At 41.7% G+C, this 15,092-nt stretch overlaps 1 protein-coding gene across 1 annotated transcript in view; it reads right to left on the bottom strand.

The window, feature by feature from the left end:
• Nucleotides 1-255: 255 nt before the first annotated feature.
• The window catches only part of TPH2 (tryptophan hydroxylase 2), a 76,285-nt gene continuing 61,448 nt past the window's right edge, over nucleotides 256-15,092 (bottom strand). Inside the window, exons 9-11 of the mRNA XM_056846702.1 lie at nucleotides 7,691-7,786; nucleotides 717-850; nucleotides 256-618 (exon numbers count right to left, since the gene is read on the bottom strand). Of these exons, the coding sequence (XP_056702680.1) occupies nucleotides 444-618; nucleotides 717-850; nucleotides 7,691-7,786 (405 nt within the window). The 3' untranslated portion in view covers nucleotides 256-443. The remainder of the gene's footprint in view (nucleotides 619-716; nucleotides 851-7,690; nucleotides 7,787-15,092) is intronic.

Here is a 15,092-nt window from a genome sequence, read left to right as displayed (position 1 = left end):
TTGGAGTGCCAGAATTATCCGTAGCTACAAGGGTGAGTACAATGGCGGGGCCTTTTTGGAGGCAGTGCTCACCTTACGGAAATCCCTCACCCATTGAATTGTGCATTATGGTGTTCAGTAAATTTTTATTTCAGCAATATAAGGAAATTAAATTTTTATTCCGCCCCTATTACAGTTTTACTGGGAAACATTACTGATGTGGTTCTATTTATAATGCTTCTGCTTCCCCATCACCCCAAATGTGTATTTATTGATGTAACTTTCTTGCATTTACTTCCTTGTGATTTTCCATGTTAGTGCTGGCATATCTGAAGCTACAGAGTACACACTGAGCAAGCTGATGTTCATGCAAGAGAGAGGGGACAGATTGCACTACAAAGGGAATAGCATCTCTTAATGGTGCTGGCACAGCTGTGCTCCAAGGCCACAAAGCACCAGAGAAGTCATATCCCCAAATATCGGTTCATTTTGCTCAAAGCATCGCACACGGTGTTCAGGTCGCTCCGAAGATCCTGGACAACATTTTCAATACTCCTGGTGTCTTTCAGAATTTCAATGCTTTGGGTATATGGGTTGAAATATACAGAAAAGGGACGGTTGATTGATTTTGCAAAGTCCCTGTAAGAAAAAGAAAATTAAACTGCTATTTCTGCACATCCAGATAAGAGAAAATTAGATTTGGGGGTTGTTTTTAAGGGTCAAGAGAAACAACTTGCCTCATCTTCTCTTTAGCTTCTTCAAAACTTTCTGAGACAAAGTAAGCTTCCTGGAAAGTAGTGATAAGGCATTCCTGCAAACAGGTTGTCTTTGGATCAAATGTTTTCACATTGGCTTTATCAGACAAAGCATGCTGCAAAACACACCACAACATCTGTTAAATTATATTATAGAACTCTGAAGTGCTTTTATATCATCATTATAGTATGTTCTCAAACAGTTGCTAGACTCACATGTTTTATCCTGAATGCTGTTTCATTATGAATAGGATAAATCAATTTTATTTTACAACCTAATCGCTCTCTAAGATCCTCCACTCCCACCCCACCCCTCAAAAAATACTACATAATCAAGAACGACCAAGGGATGTTTGTACCCTTTAGGCAGCTTGCTTGAAATCATCACTGAGAAGGTTATCAAGTATATATTCCAAGCTCTGGTTTGCTGCCCTAAAGTTTAGACCCTTTTTATACTTTTCTTATACAGTCTGATTTCTTTGTAAGTCCATGGTGCCAAATTCTGGATTCTAAAATAGCAGGACTATGGTTTTCCTTCTCTGACTTGTCTGAGCTAGGCTTTGATAGAGTTTATACTCTGATTTTAAAACAGCTTGAACTATTAGACTGGAGTCATCTTCTATAAGATGCCAAATGAATTTGCCCCACATTGTACTGGAGTTTTACTCCTTAAAGACCATTTGCTGACAATAAGTATCTACAAGTGGGGCCCCACAAAACTCGCAAGGGGGGTGCAGAATCCCCTCTCCCCCTCACAGGGGGGAGGAATCCCATCTACCACCCCAGCCACTTACCTAAAAGCCTGAGGCAGCCCCAGGCGTCTGCCATGGCAGTGGCTGTCCCCAGAGTGGCCCCAAGTGTCCGCTGTAGTGGCGGGGCAGCCTGGGAGCTGTCCCGGCATCCGCCACCACTGTGGGCTGGGCTGGCAGCTGATGAGGCCAGGTATGGCCCTCTGTGGCAGCAGCCACCACCATTTTGGCAGTAAAGAGCATTGTCTGCACATGCGCAGTGCATTACCTATTGCTGGTCTTTTTGGAAGATTTTTCTAACATGGTCAAGGGATTTGTTCTTGCTGTCTCAAGGTGCCAGAAACCCTAACACGCTTTTTTCTTCACATGTAAATTCTATGTCGAGCTTCTCTGATAACTCCCCTTCTTGTAATTCTTCCCAACCATTTGGAGGACTGTCACTTACATAACCTTCTGTCCAGAAATGAAAATCACATCTCTCTGGCAGTTGCCAAATATATCTCAGCTACACTAAAAATTCGAACTACTGCCATTAATTCAGTGCCTGGTTAAATAACCAGTGATTCTGTGGCTATTTTAATTGCAATTTTAATTAATTGCTTTAAAATATGTATTCAATATTTACTTTTTCCTAAAGTTTTAAATGTTCCTTTTTCTCATGTATTTCAATTCTTGTTATATTATTTTATCTAAAAGCCTATGTACTATGTAGACTTCTTTGAATAAATGAAACAAATATTCCAAGCATAACTGAAGGTGCAGCAAAATTATCCATTTTCCAAAGGCAGAAGGCAATAATGTTCACCTGGACAGGTACATTTAAATCTCATCATGCCGTTCACACAATCTATGTCATTTGTCTCACAGCAAACATCCCATTGTGCGAATGGGTTCAGGTCTAGAAATGACTTGAATATATTCTAAACAGTAATATTTATTTATTGTACATTGATAAAGTTATTATCCTATTTATTTCACTGGAGCATCCTGAATGTTGCTAGGAAAGGACCAAGAGCTACATTTAGGGACATGGGAGAATGAAAAAAGGATGTGCAGCTACTTTCAGAAAAGGCATTAAATCATCTTATTTGTTTGTGTCATAGACAAAAATGTGAAAAAGTCTTTTGTTTTTCTTGTCTGAAATTGGATTTCATTGTCTGGGAGTCTCATCATACATATTCATTAGCCACACAGCTAGATGAGAGGAACTGAACAGTAAACAGGTGGTCTGGGTTGTTGTAGGATGACACACCTCTTTGTTAGTAACTTTCAGTCACTATATTGGGATATGTATTGTTCATGTTGGCAAGCACTGAACTGAAGCATCCTTTAAGGAAACATACCAACCCTTCCCAAAACTTTCCGATACTTGTAAAGAACCTACAGACTTGGTACACAGATTGTTTTGTTAAGAGAGCATTTTGGGTACATCTCAGAGCTAAACAGACATAAAGGAGGATATGATCTCTATGGGACAAATTAATTCTTTTTCTAACTCTTGTTCGTGTAGCCTTGCATTAATCAGCTCTAGAGTTGTGCAAAAAAAATTGGGGTTTATTGGGCCTGATTTTTTTTTTTTTGTAAACCTGGATTAAGCCGAATAACCATACTGGTAAATTGCAGTATTTGGCTTATTACTGGGTTAACCAAAAAAAACTGGGTCCATTATAGTCTATGGGGATTTTTTTCGAAGCTCCTGTGGGAGCATTTTTGGAGGTAGAGTCCCCAAATTTCAGTGTGGCTGCAAGGGACTGCCCTTAGATGGTCAGCCAGGTTTGGTGAACTTTGGGACAGGGAGTCCAATGGGCTCGCAAAGGGGTCGCCCCCATCCTCCAGGCATTTGCGAGCCAAGCTGTCCATCAGTTTTCAGGTTCAGAAGTTCAGCATTGCCAAGGACTGGTGGGAAAAGCTTATTGACAGGCTGGCGCCTCAAAGTCTGGGGGTTCCCTTTGTATCTGGCACGCATAGCATGATGTCCATGCAAATTAGCTTCCAAACTGAGGAAAACGGTTTAAATTCAAGAAAAATAAGGCATCGAAAACATTTTTTTGCGTGGCAAATGACATCCTGTGAACAGTCCTTTATTATGATTATCAAAAATCTGAGTTCAAGAGTTGGTCATGATGCAGGGAAATGAAGCCTCTACTCGGGGCGACCTTCAGCTTCAGAGCAGGTTTTCAGAGGGTAATGGTGATATTGGAGCCAGACGAAGTCATGACCAAGGCAGCTCTTGTGAAGGAAGTTGCTCATCCGTGCAGGTCAGCAGTCTTCTTCAAAAGCCCAATAAGTAATTGTAGAAGCTGGCATTTTTTAGTTGTGGGGTACATCCCTCCAAACGAGACTGCACCCAGTTTAAAAGCCCCATCTTTCAAAGTGCAGATGAGCTCACCGCCTGGTTGGTCAGACCAGGTTGGCTGCAATTACACAGCCCCGACCTCAAAAGGGCCCCAAACATGGGGCCCTAACAAAAAAAAAAGATAGAAAAATGGGAGATTCATAGAATCATAGAGTTGGAAGGGACCACCAGGGTCATCTAGTCCAACCCCCTGCCCAATGCAGGAATTTCACAACTACCTCCCCCACACACACCCAGTGACCCCTACTCCATGCCCAGAAGATGGCCAAGATGCCCTCCCTCTCAGGAACTGCCTAAGTTCATAGAATCAGCATTGCTGACGACCATCTAGTCTCTGCTTAAAAATCTCCTGGGAAGGAGCACTTACCACCTCCCGAGGAAGCCTGTTCCACTGAGGAACCGCTCTAACTGTTAGAAATTTCTTCCTAATGTCTACATGGAAACTCTTTTGATTTAATTTAAACCCGTTGGTTTTGGTCCGACCTTCTGGGGCAACAGAAAACTCAGCTTAAATGCAAGAAAAATAAGGCATGGGAAGCACAGAGCCGTGCCTCAGAACAAAGGCGAATAGCCGAACCCAAATATTTATTCAGCTTTTTCGGGAATCGCCTATTTGGCTTTGGGGAGACCCCCAGTTTTTGGCATTCAGTAAACCCAAAGCCTGAAAATTACCAAAATGGCTAATTTTTGGTTTATTTTCAGTTCGGGTTTAACGATATGCACAGCCCTAATAAGTTCCTTATTTTATAGAACTGAAAAATTGAAACATCTCCCTTACTACATTTGGATATTGTGGTAAACTGTATTTCTTGTCCATTTTTGACAAAGTCACAAAATAATTTGAATTTTGGAATGTGACATTCAGATGCTAAAGACTGAATCTCTGTCTATCTCATGGCTGAAGCATCCAAAAGTGACATGTGTTTATATACATATTGACCTAGAGATAATTCTGCATCAACATGATATCATTAATACTAAAAGCAGTGTGATTCAGTTATTAGAGTATCATGCTAGGACATTGAAAACCAAGGTTCAAATCTCCACCCAGCAATGAAATTCACTACAAAACCCTGAGCCCATCTCTCTCTTTCTCTCTCTCTCAGACTAAGCTATGTCACAGGATTGTTGTGATGCTAAAATGGAATAGGAGAGAACCGTTTACATTGCCCTAAGTTCCTTAAAGGAAGAAAAGGTTAAAGAGACAATAAATAAACAAAACTGTTATCTAAAGCATTCCAAACAGTCAAGGCTCCCATTGCAACTTCAGAAAGTTGGCCAAACTTTCACTGTGTCCTAACCTGGGAGTAAAAGTTTTGTTTTTGTGCAGCAGGGCTATTCTTTACAGATGGTATAAACAGCATCAGTGTTCAGCTAAAATGTCTGCTCACAGACAGCTTTAAAAGAAAAGAGGAACACTGGGAGCCAAAAAGTATTAATACATCTAGAAATATTTTCAATATCAAATTCATATCCAGCAGCACTCTCCAGAGAGCAAAGCATCGTTCACCCATGACAGGTTTCTGGTCCCAGCATAAATTACAGACACACAAGAGCATCTTTCATTTCTTCTATAGAAGAATTTGCTCGTCCAACTGTGTGCTTGGTCTCTTGCTGTTCCAGAAAGAAGACACCCTCAACCCAATCGGTTTGTGGGACGATTGCTAGGATACTAGCAATGAGTGTTGTAGACAGCACATACCAGAGACAAAAGGTTGTCACTTATAAGGTGGGTATTCAAACTGATGCATGGATTTAAAAACCTACTTCTGCCAATTCCCCCTTCTTTGAAGGAAAGAAGTGACGCTGTAAGATATTACTGCCTATGGTTGAAGCTGAGTAGGTCTGTAATAAGTAGTCTCATCATCTAGCTAGACTGCCTCTTGTGATTTTCCACACAAGAACAGAAGTTGCAGCATCTAAGAAGAAATGAACCCCATTCCCTCTCCTCTTTATTTTGTTTTAATGCTTTGGGGTACAGAACACATGCGAGGAGGTCGGGCAGCCCATTCCTGAAGGGGGGGCAGCAGCTGGCCAATGAAAAAAAAATGAATTTAAAATATAAAAGAAGGAAAATACCCACATTGAAAACAGCAAGGCTAAACACCAAAAATGGTGGCATAGCAACACTGCAGTGTGTGGGGGGGGGCATTCCTGGGGTGAAAGAGGTTAGGCAGCTACCTAAAGGCAGCTCCACCCCTGGGAATGCCCCCCACACCAGCAAGGGCTTTCCCTTCTGGGAATTCCCTGCCAGCGTGGCTGCGCTGTTACGCCAAGCAGAGGGGTCTCCTTTTATTGGGGGAAATTAGCTGGAGACTGGTAGAGCTTTGCAAGAGGTTGGCATGTGTGTGTGTGTGTGTGTGTGTGTGTGTGTGTGTAAGTGCCGTCAAGTCGCTTCCGACTCATGACAACCCTATGAATGAAAGTCCTCCAAAATATCTTTGACAGCCTTGCTCAGATCTTGCAAATTTTTAGGGTTTTATTAAATTTGTCTGCCCATACACACAAAATTTGTCTGCCCATACACACAACATTTCCATTACACACAGAGCTCAGAAAGTAAAGGTATGAGTGGGTGGTCACAAGGATTGAAGGTACCCAGGGGAAATTATATTTGCCTTCTGGAGAGTGAGGGTCCAGATGGGGCAGCTGCTTGGAGACAAGTAACAACCAGCACTACTCATAAAGAAAGGAAAATGATACATGCAAGTACTATGGCACACGCTTTGGATCCAAGAAAAGCACTAGCAATTTACAATGGGGATATATTTATACACAGGGAAGGAGTTGGAGGCTAGGTCTCACTGCACCTGGCAATGTCTGGGAATGGCTTGTCATTGCCAGTGACAAAGGCTTGATTGCTCTAGATTGTATTAGGAATAGGAAAGAGAATAGAACTCAGAGGTGAAGCAGATCAGAAACAATATCTAGGTACTTGTGGCTAAGTACCTCAGAACAGAGCTATAGAACTGGAAATGAAGGTGAAGCTGGACAGGTTCTGGCAAGGTGAGTCAGAGGGCTTGGCTAGCTACTTGATGAGATTACTGCATCCATCTGAATGGAGTTGATGAGATCTGGCTAGGTGTGTCTGGTCTACTGCAGGAGAGCTAAAGAAATGCTAAAGAGTCTGTCCTTGTCTCTTTGTCTCTTGGTATTACAAGGAATACCAGATGTCCCTTCCAAGGGAAAACATGGTAAACAGCATGGCATTGCCCAGTCGGCTTCTGTTACATAGCACAAACAAGATGGATGCCAGGAGACCCCTGTATGTCTCTAGCTATACAGCAGTGTTCCATCCTTGCACATTAGCTCCAGTCTTGAACACCTTGCTGGGTGTAACAGGGTAGCCTAGAGCTATTGGCATACCACAACAGCACTGGTTGCGGTGGCCGGCGCATCCCCAGGGATGGTGTCAGTGCCTCTTATCCCAGGTTGAAGGGGCACTTATGCCAGCGTGGGGTCATGCCAGCACCTAAGGAGCTTCACCCCACCCTCAGGATTGCAGCTTTAGTTTAGCTTGGCTTCGCTTCTTAGGCTGCTTTGTGCTAGGCAGCCAACGGCTTAGGATGGCACAATGACTGATGTCATCAAGGAAGGCGATATAGGGGCATAGTAGAGAAAGAACTACTGCACTTGCTGCTACTAGATATGCCACAGCAAGCATATCTAAGCCATTATCAGATTTGTTTCCACACAGAAAAGCAGTTTTCAGACAAAAATACAAAAACATTGACCGTAATCACATTTATTTGGAACTCAGAATTCTATATTATTCTTAAATTATGACTCTACATATGGAAAGAGGGCTAGTTACTATCCATAAAGAGTATAATGTCTGTTTGCAAACATACCTTAAGTTCTCCAATGGAAGACAGAAGACCTGCCCCATAAGCCCGGAGTTGCCCATCTTGCTTACAAAGGCCAAACTCAATGGTGAAAAAATAGCACTGTAAAAAGAAAAACACATATGGTTGCCACTATAGACATTTGCAATTATTGAAAGTAACTTGCTTATACCATTCCTTCAGAATTTTCTCAACAAGTTCAACCAAGGACAGCCATGGCTCAGCTCCTTAAATGTCATTTTCCTACAAAGAGCAAAATCAGCACTACTATGATTTATTTCCTTGGGTTCTTTCATGAACCTATTACGGAAGAATCACTATCAGAATCACCATGAGCCATGAAAGTACTTACAGTTAAGACAGCACAGCAGCCATTACGGATGTGTGTGGGTGAATGTGAGTGAGTTTGCTTCAATGCTCTCCCCACCACATAATCACCCAAAGGAAAAGGCATACACACACACACACAGTGAATTTGACTCTGGCTCATGAGAGCTTACACAACAAGAAATGTGCCAGAAGACTCTTTGTTATAATAACTATGCTATCAGTAGTAAACTAAAACCAGACAATCTTTGCAATTATGAATGAAGTAGCAAAGGAAAAAAATTAATGGGATCTATTATTCCTGGGCAAGTAAATCTCTAATGATGCTGCTCCTCTCGCTAACCATTTGGTCCTTCGTCAACATTTTGAAACTGACACTGAACTATAGAAGCACCAAATGTATGAAAGTTCTCAACTTTATTCTGAAGCACGCACAGCTATGACTACTTTTTCTACAGAATATGAAATATATTTTCTTCTCAAAACAGTACCCAGACATTCAGAAGGTCATTTAGAATTCACAATATAGCTTCAGGTGTGGGCAAAAATGCTGAATGACATTTGTTTCCAACTATTTCATAGAGCTGCCAATATCACTGCAGTTGGATTACCCTTGGATATAACATCTCATTTGAGTGGTCTATTCGTGTGTGTTTAAAAAGGCTTACACAAAAAAACTTACACAAAAAAGGCTTTTACACACACACACACACAAGTGGAATTTTGGATTTTTTTCTCTAAATGGCTGACCTCAGGGACTTTTGATGCCCTGCTCACTTTCAAAAGCAATTTATTGTGCAGAATTGGAAGTTACTATTTTCAGCCAAAAAAACAAAAAAAGCCCCTTGGGCTCACAGAACCAGTTTCATGGTTCTCTGGATCCTGGCTTTTATCTCCTGCGGTTTAAAAAAATTGGTGTGCAAATTGGTTGTTTCATGACTTTGAATATCATAATCATGGCCTTTCACAGGTTGGTGCAAATTTGATTCTGGGCTTTTCAGGGCTTTCAGATCAAGCACTCTATACTTTTTGTAAATGAAGGCAGACAAGCAAATTAACCCAGGCAATTGAATCACTGCAGCTTTTTTGATGGGGACCTGAGACAATACTATTGTGTGTGCTAATTCCTGTCTTCCTGGATGTCTACCTAAGACATCTGCCAAGGGACCAACTGCGGTGAAGGAGGAGTATGTCAGATAAGCAGGATATTTAATATGCTTTCTTCCTTCATTCTGACCCCTCCTCGCCACCCTCAGATGATTGTCACACTGGATATATCATTATACAAAATAGTTGCCATGCTAGCTTTAATCTCCCAATCACATGTACTTATTTGTAGATATGCAATATTATTTGTCTGTCTACCACAGAAGTTTTGGAATCCATATAATTTATGTTTATGTGTAAGATCAGTGATGACAGAGAAATATCACAAAGGAGTATGTTTAAAAGGATGCACATATGCCAAAATAACAGATTTTCCTTTTCAGGGAAGTCATAATCTTTGAAAAGTCTGTATTTTGTGAACATATATAATATGCCAGATTTGAAATGCTCAGATGGTAAAATGTAATTTGTGTCTGCCAATTTCTAAGTTTATCAATATTGTATGTTTAGGAGTACCCTTCTAATGAAAAAAAAAAAAACCCTGATGTTGCAATGCTTCTACTAAGCCTTTGTTAGGCCGTTGGAGTGAGGTATCTCGCCCAATGCTGCCATCTTCAGAGCATTAGTCCCTAATGCAATTATTTTAACCACTGCAGAATAATCTGAACATCACATCTGTTGATTTCACTACTTTAGAGAACTATTCAGCCAATGAATCACATTGATTAGGAAAACACCCGTTAACAATATAGGATTCACATTTTAAACAAATGTCCAGCAGGCTTACTCACTTTAATTAACATCCTGCCTATTAATCATTTTTATTCTATTACCAGCTCAGTCTTAAGTATGGCTATTTAATTTTTTCCACTATTCTTAAATAAAAAGACTAATTAAATTCATTTCTCAAGCTAATGCAATTATTAAAACAAACATGTTTTTTCTAGGATGCTCTTTGGTTTTCATTGGTTGTATTTCACTCTTTCCTTTAAAAAAAGTTCCTAACGTAAGAGGATAAATGAATAGCAATCCTCAATTTAGAAAGCTTTCTCCATATGTGTAAGGTTTATGCATTTATAAATGGAGAGCCAAGTGCTCCTTTGGTCCCATTGATAGATACATCAGACGCAAGGCAATCATATGCAATAATGCATGACTAGAGCTGGATAGTGGCCCTAAACTATATCCGACATTGCAATGCAACAACACGACACAAACTAGAGCGTCACACAAGCACTTCCTAATGTTGACGTCAACAGTTTATGGCCAAATATACTTAATTATGAGCTGCATTCATGAGTAAGGGTGTTTTGAATTGGGAAAAAGGAAATTGCCTTGTTAGTGTCAGCAAGAACCCGAGGAAGCCCTAGAAATGCAAGATCAGCAGAGAGGTGTTTTTTTTTCCTGTTGTACCATTAAATTGGAGCCTACTGTGGAAATGATCAATGCAACATGCAGGGCAAGCAGAAGCTCAGTTGATAAAAGGAATAAAAGTTTCTCACTTTTTTTTGATGATGCCGTAAAGACCTTTGCTTAAAGCATCATTTGGACCATGATCGATAAGGGAAAAGGTATGAAGATGATTGTTTTAAAATGTATAAGCAGGAATACAGAATAGATGTGAGAAAGTATTCCTCACATGTTGTGAATCAGCATGGGATATTTCCAGTTTATTTACTGATTTATTTGAAACATCAAACACAAGGGCCCTAAGAACATTGTCTGGAAGTTATTGGGCCCATTGAAATCAATCAGATGTATTTCCAAGGGATACTTTTTGAGTGTAGGAGCATGTATCTATTTATCTATTAATGATACAGGCAGCAATACAGTTAAGTTTTACGCTATATCTCACCTAATACAACTCAAAACCTATTCTGGCATATCCTCTAGGCAGATTCTGGTGCAATAAGATTGTCAGCTCCAGGTTGGAAAATTCCTGGTGGAGTCTGGATAGGGCCACTTTCTGCAGGGAATTGATCTCTGTAGCCTGGAGATCCATTGAAATCCAAGGGGATCTCCAGCTGCCACCTAGAGGTTGGCAACCCTATGTCGGATCATGGGGAGGAAGATCTGGCTTGCAGCATGCTAGCAATAGGTGAGCTGCATCTGGCTAAGTTTGCCTTCCTGTCTTTGCAGGTACTATAAAGATTGGGTGTAGCCAGAAGCACGAGCTTAAGGACGGGCTACAGGACCCTTGGCCCTTGGTTTGCAGCCAGTGCCTTTGGAGGAACCAGCTATCGAATTCTTACCAGACTAAGATATATTATTATTTTGTTTGGTTGGTTTGTTTATTTTGTATTTTCCTTTTGTTCTTGAAAGCCACTTTGAAATACATTTGTCCGTCAGGAGCCACAATACATTATTTTGTACCAAACTAAACTAATGACACAAAACTGTATTCCGATTAGTCAATGGCCAATCTGTATAAATAACGTTGTTTAGATCTCTCAGCTACTAATACAAAGGCAGCTGAGCTTTCAGTTGCACCCAGCCTTCTTTGCTCTGAGGCAAGCAGTTGGGCCATTTGGCCTGAGCCTCAAACTCCAAGGGCCTAAAGAAGACTACAAAAGCATTTGTTAAATTAAAAATATTCAGATTAAGTCTTAACACCCTCTTTTTCGGTGCCTTATTTTGTTTTCATGTGTTGCCATTTTCGTAATGACTAGGGGGTTGGAAGTGGTCCAGGACTAGGGGTGCCAACCTCCAGGTGATGACTGGAGATCTCCCATTATTACAACTGATCTCCAGGTGACAGAGATCAGCTCACTTGCAGAAAATGGCCACTTTGGAAGGTGGAATCTATGGCATTAAACCCCATGAAGTCCCTCCCTTCCCCAAACCCCATCCTCCTCAGGCTCCATCCCCAAAATCTGCAGGTGTTTTTGACCTGGAGCTGGCAACCCTACCCAGGATTCTTCAGACCTCTGAAAAGGCCTGGAGACTACTCACATGCCCATGTGAGATTCCAAAGAAATCAGCTGTTTCTTCAAAATACAAAGGAGCCAATTGCCAAGCCAAAGCATAGATTTTTACAGGCAAACTACTGGCACCGGGAACATGTAAATTGGATTAAAAACAGTTATGTTTACATTCTAGGGTTGCCAACCTCCAGATAGTGGCTGGAGATCTCCTGCTATTACAGCTGATCTCCAGGCATTAGAGATAGTTCATTTGCAGAAAATGGCAGCTTTGGCAATTGGACTCTATGGCATTATACCCTGCTGAAGTCTCTCCCCTCCCCAAACTCTACCCCCTCAGGCTCCACCCCCCAAATATCTAGGTATTTCCCAACCTGGAGCTGGCATTCAGAAGTTTTTAATATCCTTAAAAAATAGGAATTTCCTGATGTTGCCCCCTTAAGCACAGTCAGTCATAGCCACTGAAGTGAGATTTTTTTCAGGATCACTTAAGGGTGGTAAAATGAGTATCCAGCTTGCTGTGTGTAAAGTGTAGATGACTGGGGAAGGCAATGACAAACCACCCTGTAAACACAGTCTGCTTAGTAAGTGTCATGATGTGACATCACCTCATGTGTCAGTAATGACCCGGTACTTGCCCCTTTACCAGCAAGAACATTGGATGGGAAGATCAGGTGTATAGAATATGGAGCATTACCACTTGTGGGGAAGCTTTAGCCAACACAAATTGGCTTTAATCAGATATGTCCCTTTTCTTTAAAAAAAACTCTCATCCTTTAAACAGAAGCTGTTATACAAGTGAAAAGTGTAGTTCAAAATATTTGGGCGGGACAGTGGGAGACACCAGTGCTCATGCTGGGATAGTATGCCCACTGGCCCTACCATGGCTCTGATTCTGCAAAGAAGTTACTTATTCCATGATTATCTCACTTTGGCAGTTAATTTTTTGTCTACTTTGCAGATTATAACACACAGTCAAAGTGTTGAGGCAAATGGGGAACTGAACTTAGCCCTACTCTTTTCATTACTGAAACAGTATAGCAGTTGAGGAATAGCTTCTACAGAATTAGGACCATAGGCAGAACACTGGAGCAAAAGGAACCTTTCTGTAATGGATGAAAGCAATGGCTTTCCAACACTGGATGAAAGCCTTTTGCACTTTAGAGCCTGCCTTTCTGGAGAAACAGTAAGGTCAAAAAAGTTACAATTCATGTTTAAATTTGAACATGCTAAACCAAGAGGGAGATCTAACTTTGGAAAGCAGAGAAACTTCCTGCTGAGCAAGACAATTTTTAAATTGGGCATCAACTACTTTAGGGCAAATAATATGAAAATAAGCTATAGCAAAGCCAAAAGAATTAAAGCTGTGGCCAACTTTTCACTTTAAATGAGTGGTGGAATGATTGATCCACAAAGTATAACTTTGGTTGCCCATTTTCCATTTTTCCCTGAAGTCAAATCCAGTGGCTAAACTGGTACAAACAAGGTTTCATTTGGATACTAAGGCCTTTTATGCATGGCTGTTTCCCTCATGGCCACCCCCGACTACTCCAGGGTTTTGTTTTGATTATGCCTGCATTTTCCAACCGTCAGAGGTCACCTTGCTCTCGCTGCACACTTCCGCTTGTTTAGCCTGGATTTTCTGGATGCTGTCTAAAACAGCACCCAGAAAACACAGACAAAACACGCAGAAAGAGTGAGGGGACCTCTGACAGTTGGAAAATGCAGGCATAATTAAAACAAAGCCCTGAAGTAGTCAGCAGGCATGGAGCTGGGGGAAGGAGCACCCCGGGGAGGGGGGAGTAAGGGAGGGGTGTGCCAAGAGCACTGGAGGCAGCTGCTGGTGGCCCAAGGGGCAGAGAGAAATGCGCTGGGCAGGGCATGCAGCAGCCACCACCACAGAAAGAGAGGGAGAGCCATGGTACAGCAGCGCTCCTTCTCCCCATGCCCTCACTACCCATGCCCACACTGGCACCCTACCTCTCCTTGCACCCGGGGCAAGGGCCCCCGCCAGACCCCACCCCAAGATCCAGCCCTGGTAGTCAGGGGGGTGACCGCAAGGGAAACAACCATGCATAAAAGGCCAAAGTCTCTTTCTGCACACAGGACAATGAGCTGATGGTCCAAAGGTCATTTTCCACTAATGCAAAGCATTTCAGCCAGCAGAACAGAACCTTCCTGCCTCCCCTTCCTGCTGCAGCCTACCAAGCTCCCTAAAATCCTGCTCCTATGGGACAAGGGTCCTTAGGATCAACACAGTGGTAAAGTGGGAGTCTGCAGTGGAAAGGAGGAAACAGTTGAAAATTATTGCCCCTTTCAATACAGGAAAAGATTATTAAATTTGTCCCTTGTTCTTGCAGCATATAGGTCAGATCTTGTCCTACACTCTGCAAGCAGGGTCAGTCAGGTTTCCTCAAGTGGTACCAGACCCTTACCCATGGGGCTGGCCAGACTTGGGGAGATGGGTCCACTAGGCTTACATCTGGTGGACCTGTTGATCCAGCAAAATTCCCCTCCCAGCCCAGGGCTTAAATAGCCTGAGAGGGTAGCAGCTCTACCTGCTCTGGAAGCAGTACCTGGGATTCTTGTCTAGGCTTAACTGGGGCCAGAATCCTGCAAAGAATTGCATCTTCTGTGACCATGGTCTGGCCTAGGAGAGTCACTTGGCTGAAATAATTATTACTTAAACAAGAATGATAATGTCCCAACCTTAATATAATAAAAATTCTGGATGAAACCTTTTTTACACTAAGCATAACAGCAAAAGATTAAATAGGTTGTCCACAAACTCATGACATTTAGCACAGCAGGGGAGCCATTTGGTCAAGGTAGATGTGGCCTCATATAATGATAGGGCCTGAACAATAAACTCCATAGACAAGCTGCAATGAGAAGCTGCTTGCACATTATTTATTTTATAGTCTCTCAGCCAATGCTCAAAAGAAGGTGTATTAAGCAACACTAAAAATAATCAGCAAAAACAAACAAGTCAACAATGAAGAAAAAAATAATGAGCTGGATCTAAAGTCTTCTTCTATGGCTTTTTTGTAGTT

The sequence above is a fragment of the Euleptes europaea genome, chromosome 3, assembly GCF_029931775.1.
Source record: "Euleptes europaea isolate rEulEur1 chromosome 3, rEulEur1.hap1, whole genome shotgun sequence".
Classification (NCBI taxonomy): Eukaryota; Metazoa; Chordata; class Lepidosauria; order Squamata; family Sphaerodactylidae; genus Euleptes; species Euleptes europaea.
The sequence above is the reverse complement of the archived record's forward strand: the minus strand, read 5'-3'. Positions and strand labels throughout refer to the sequence as shown.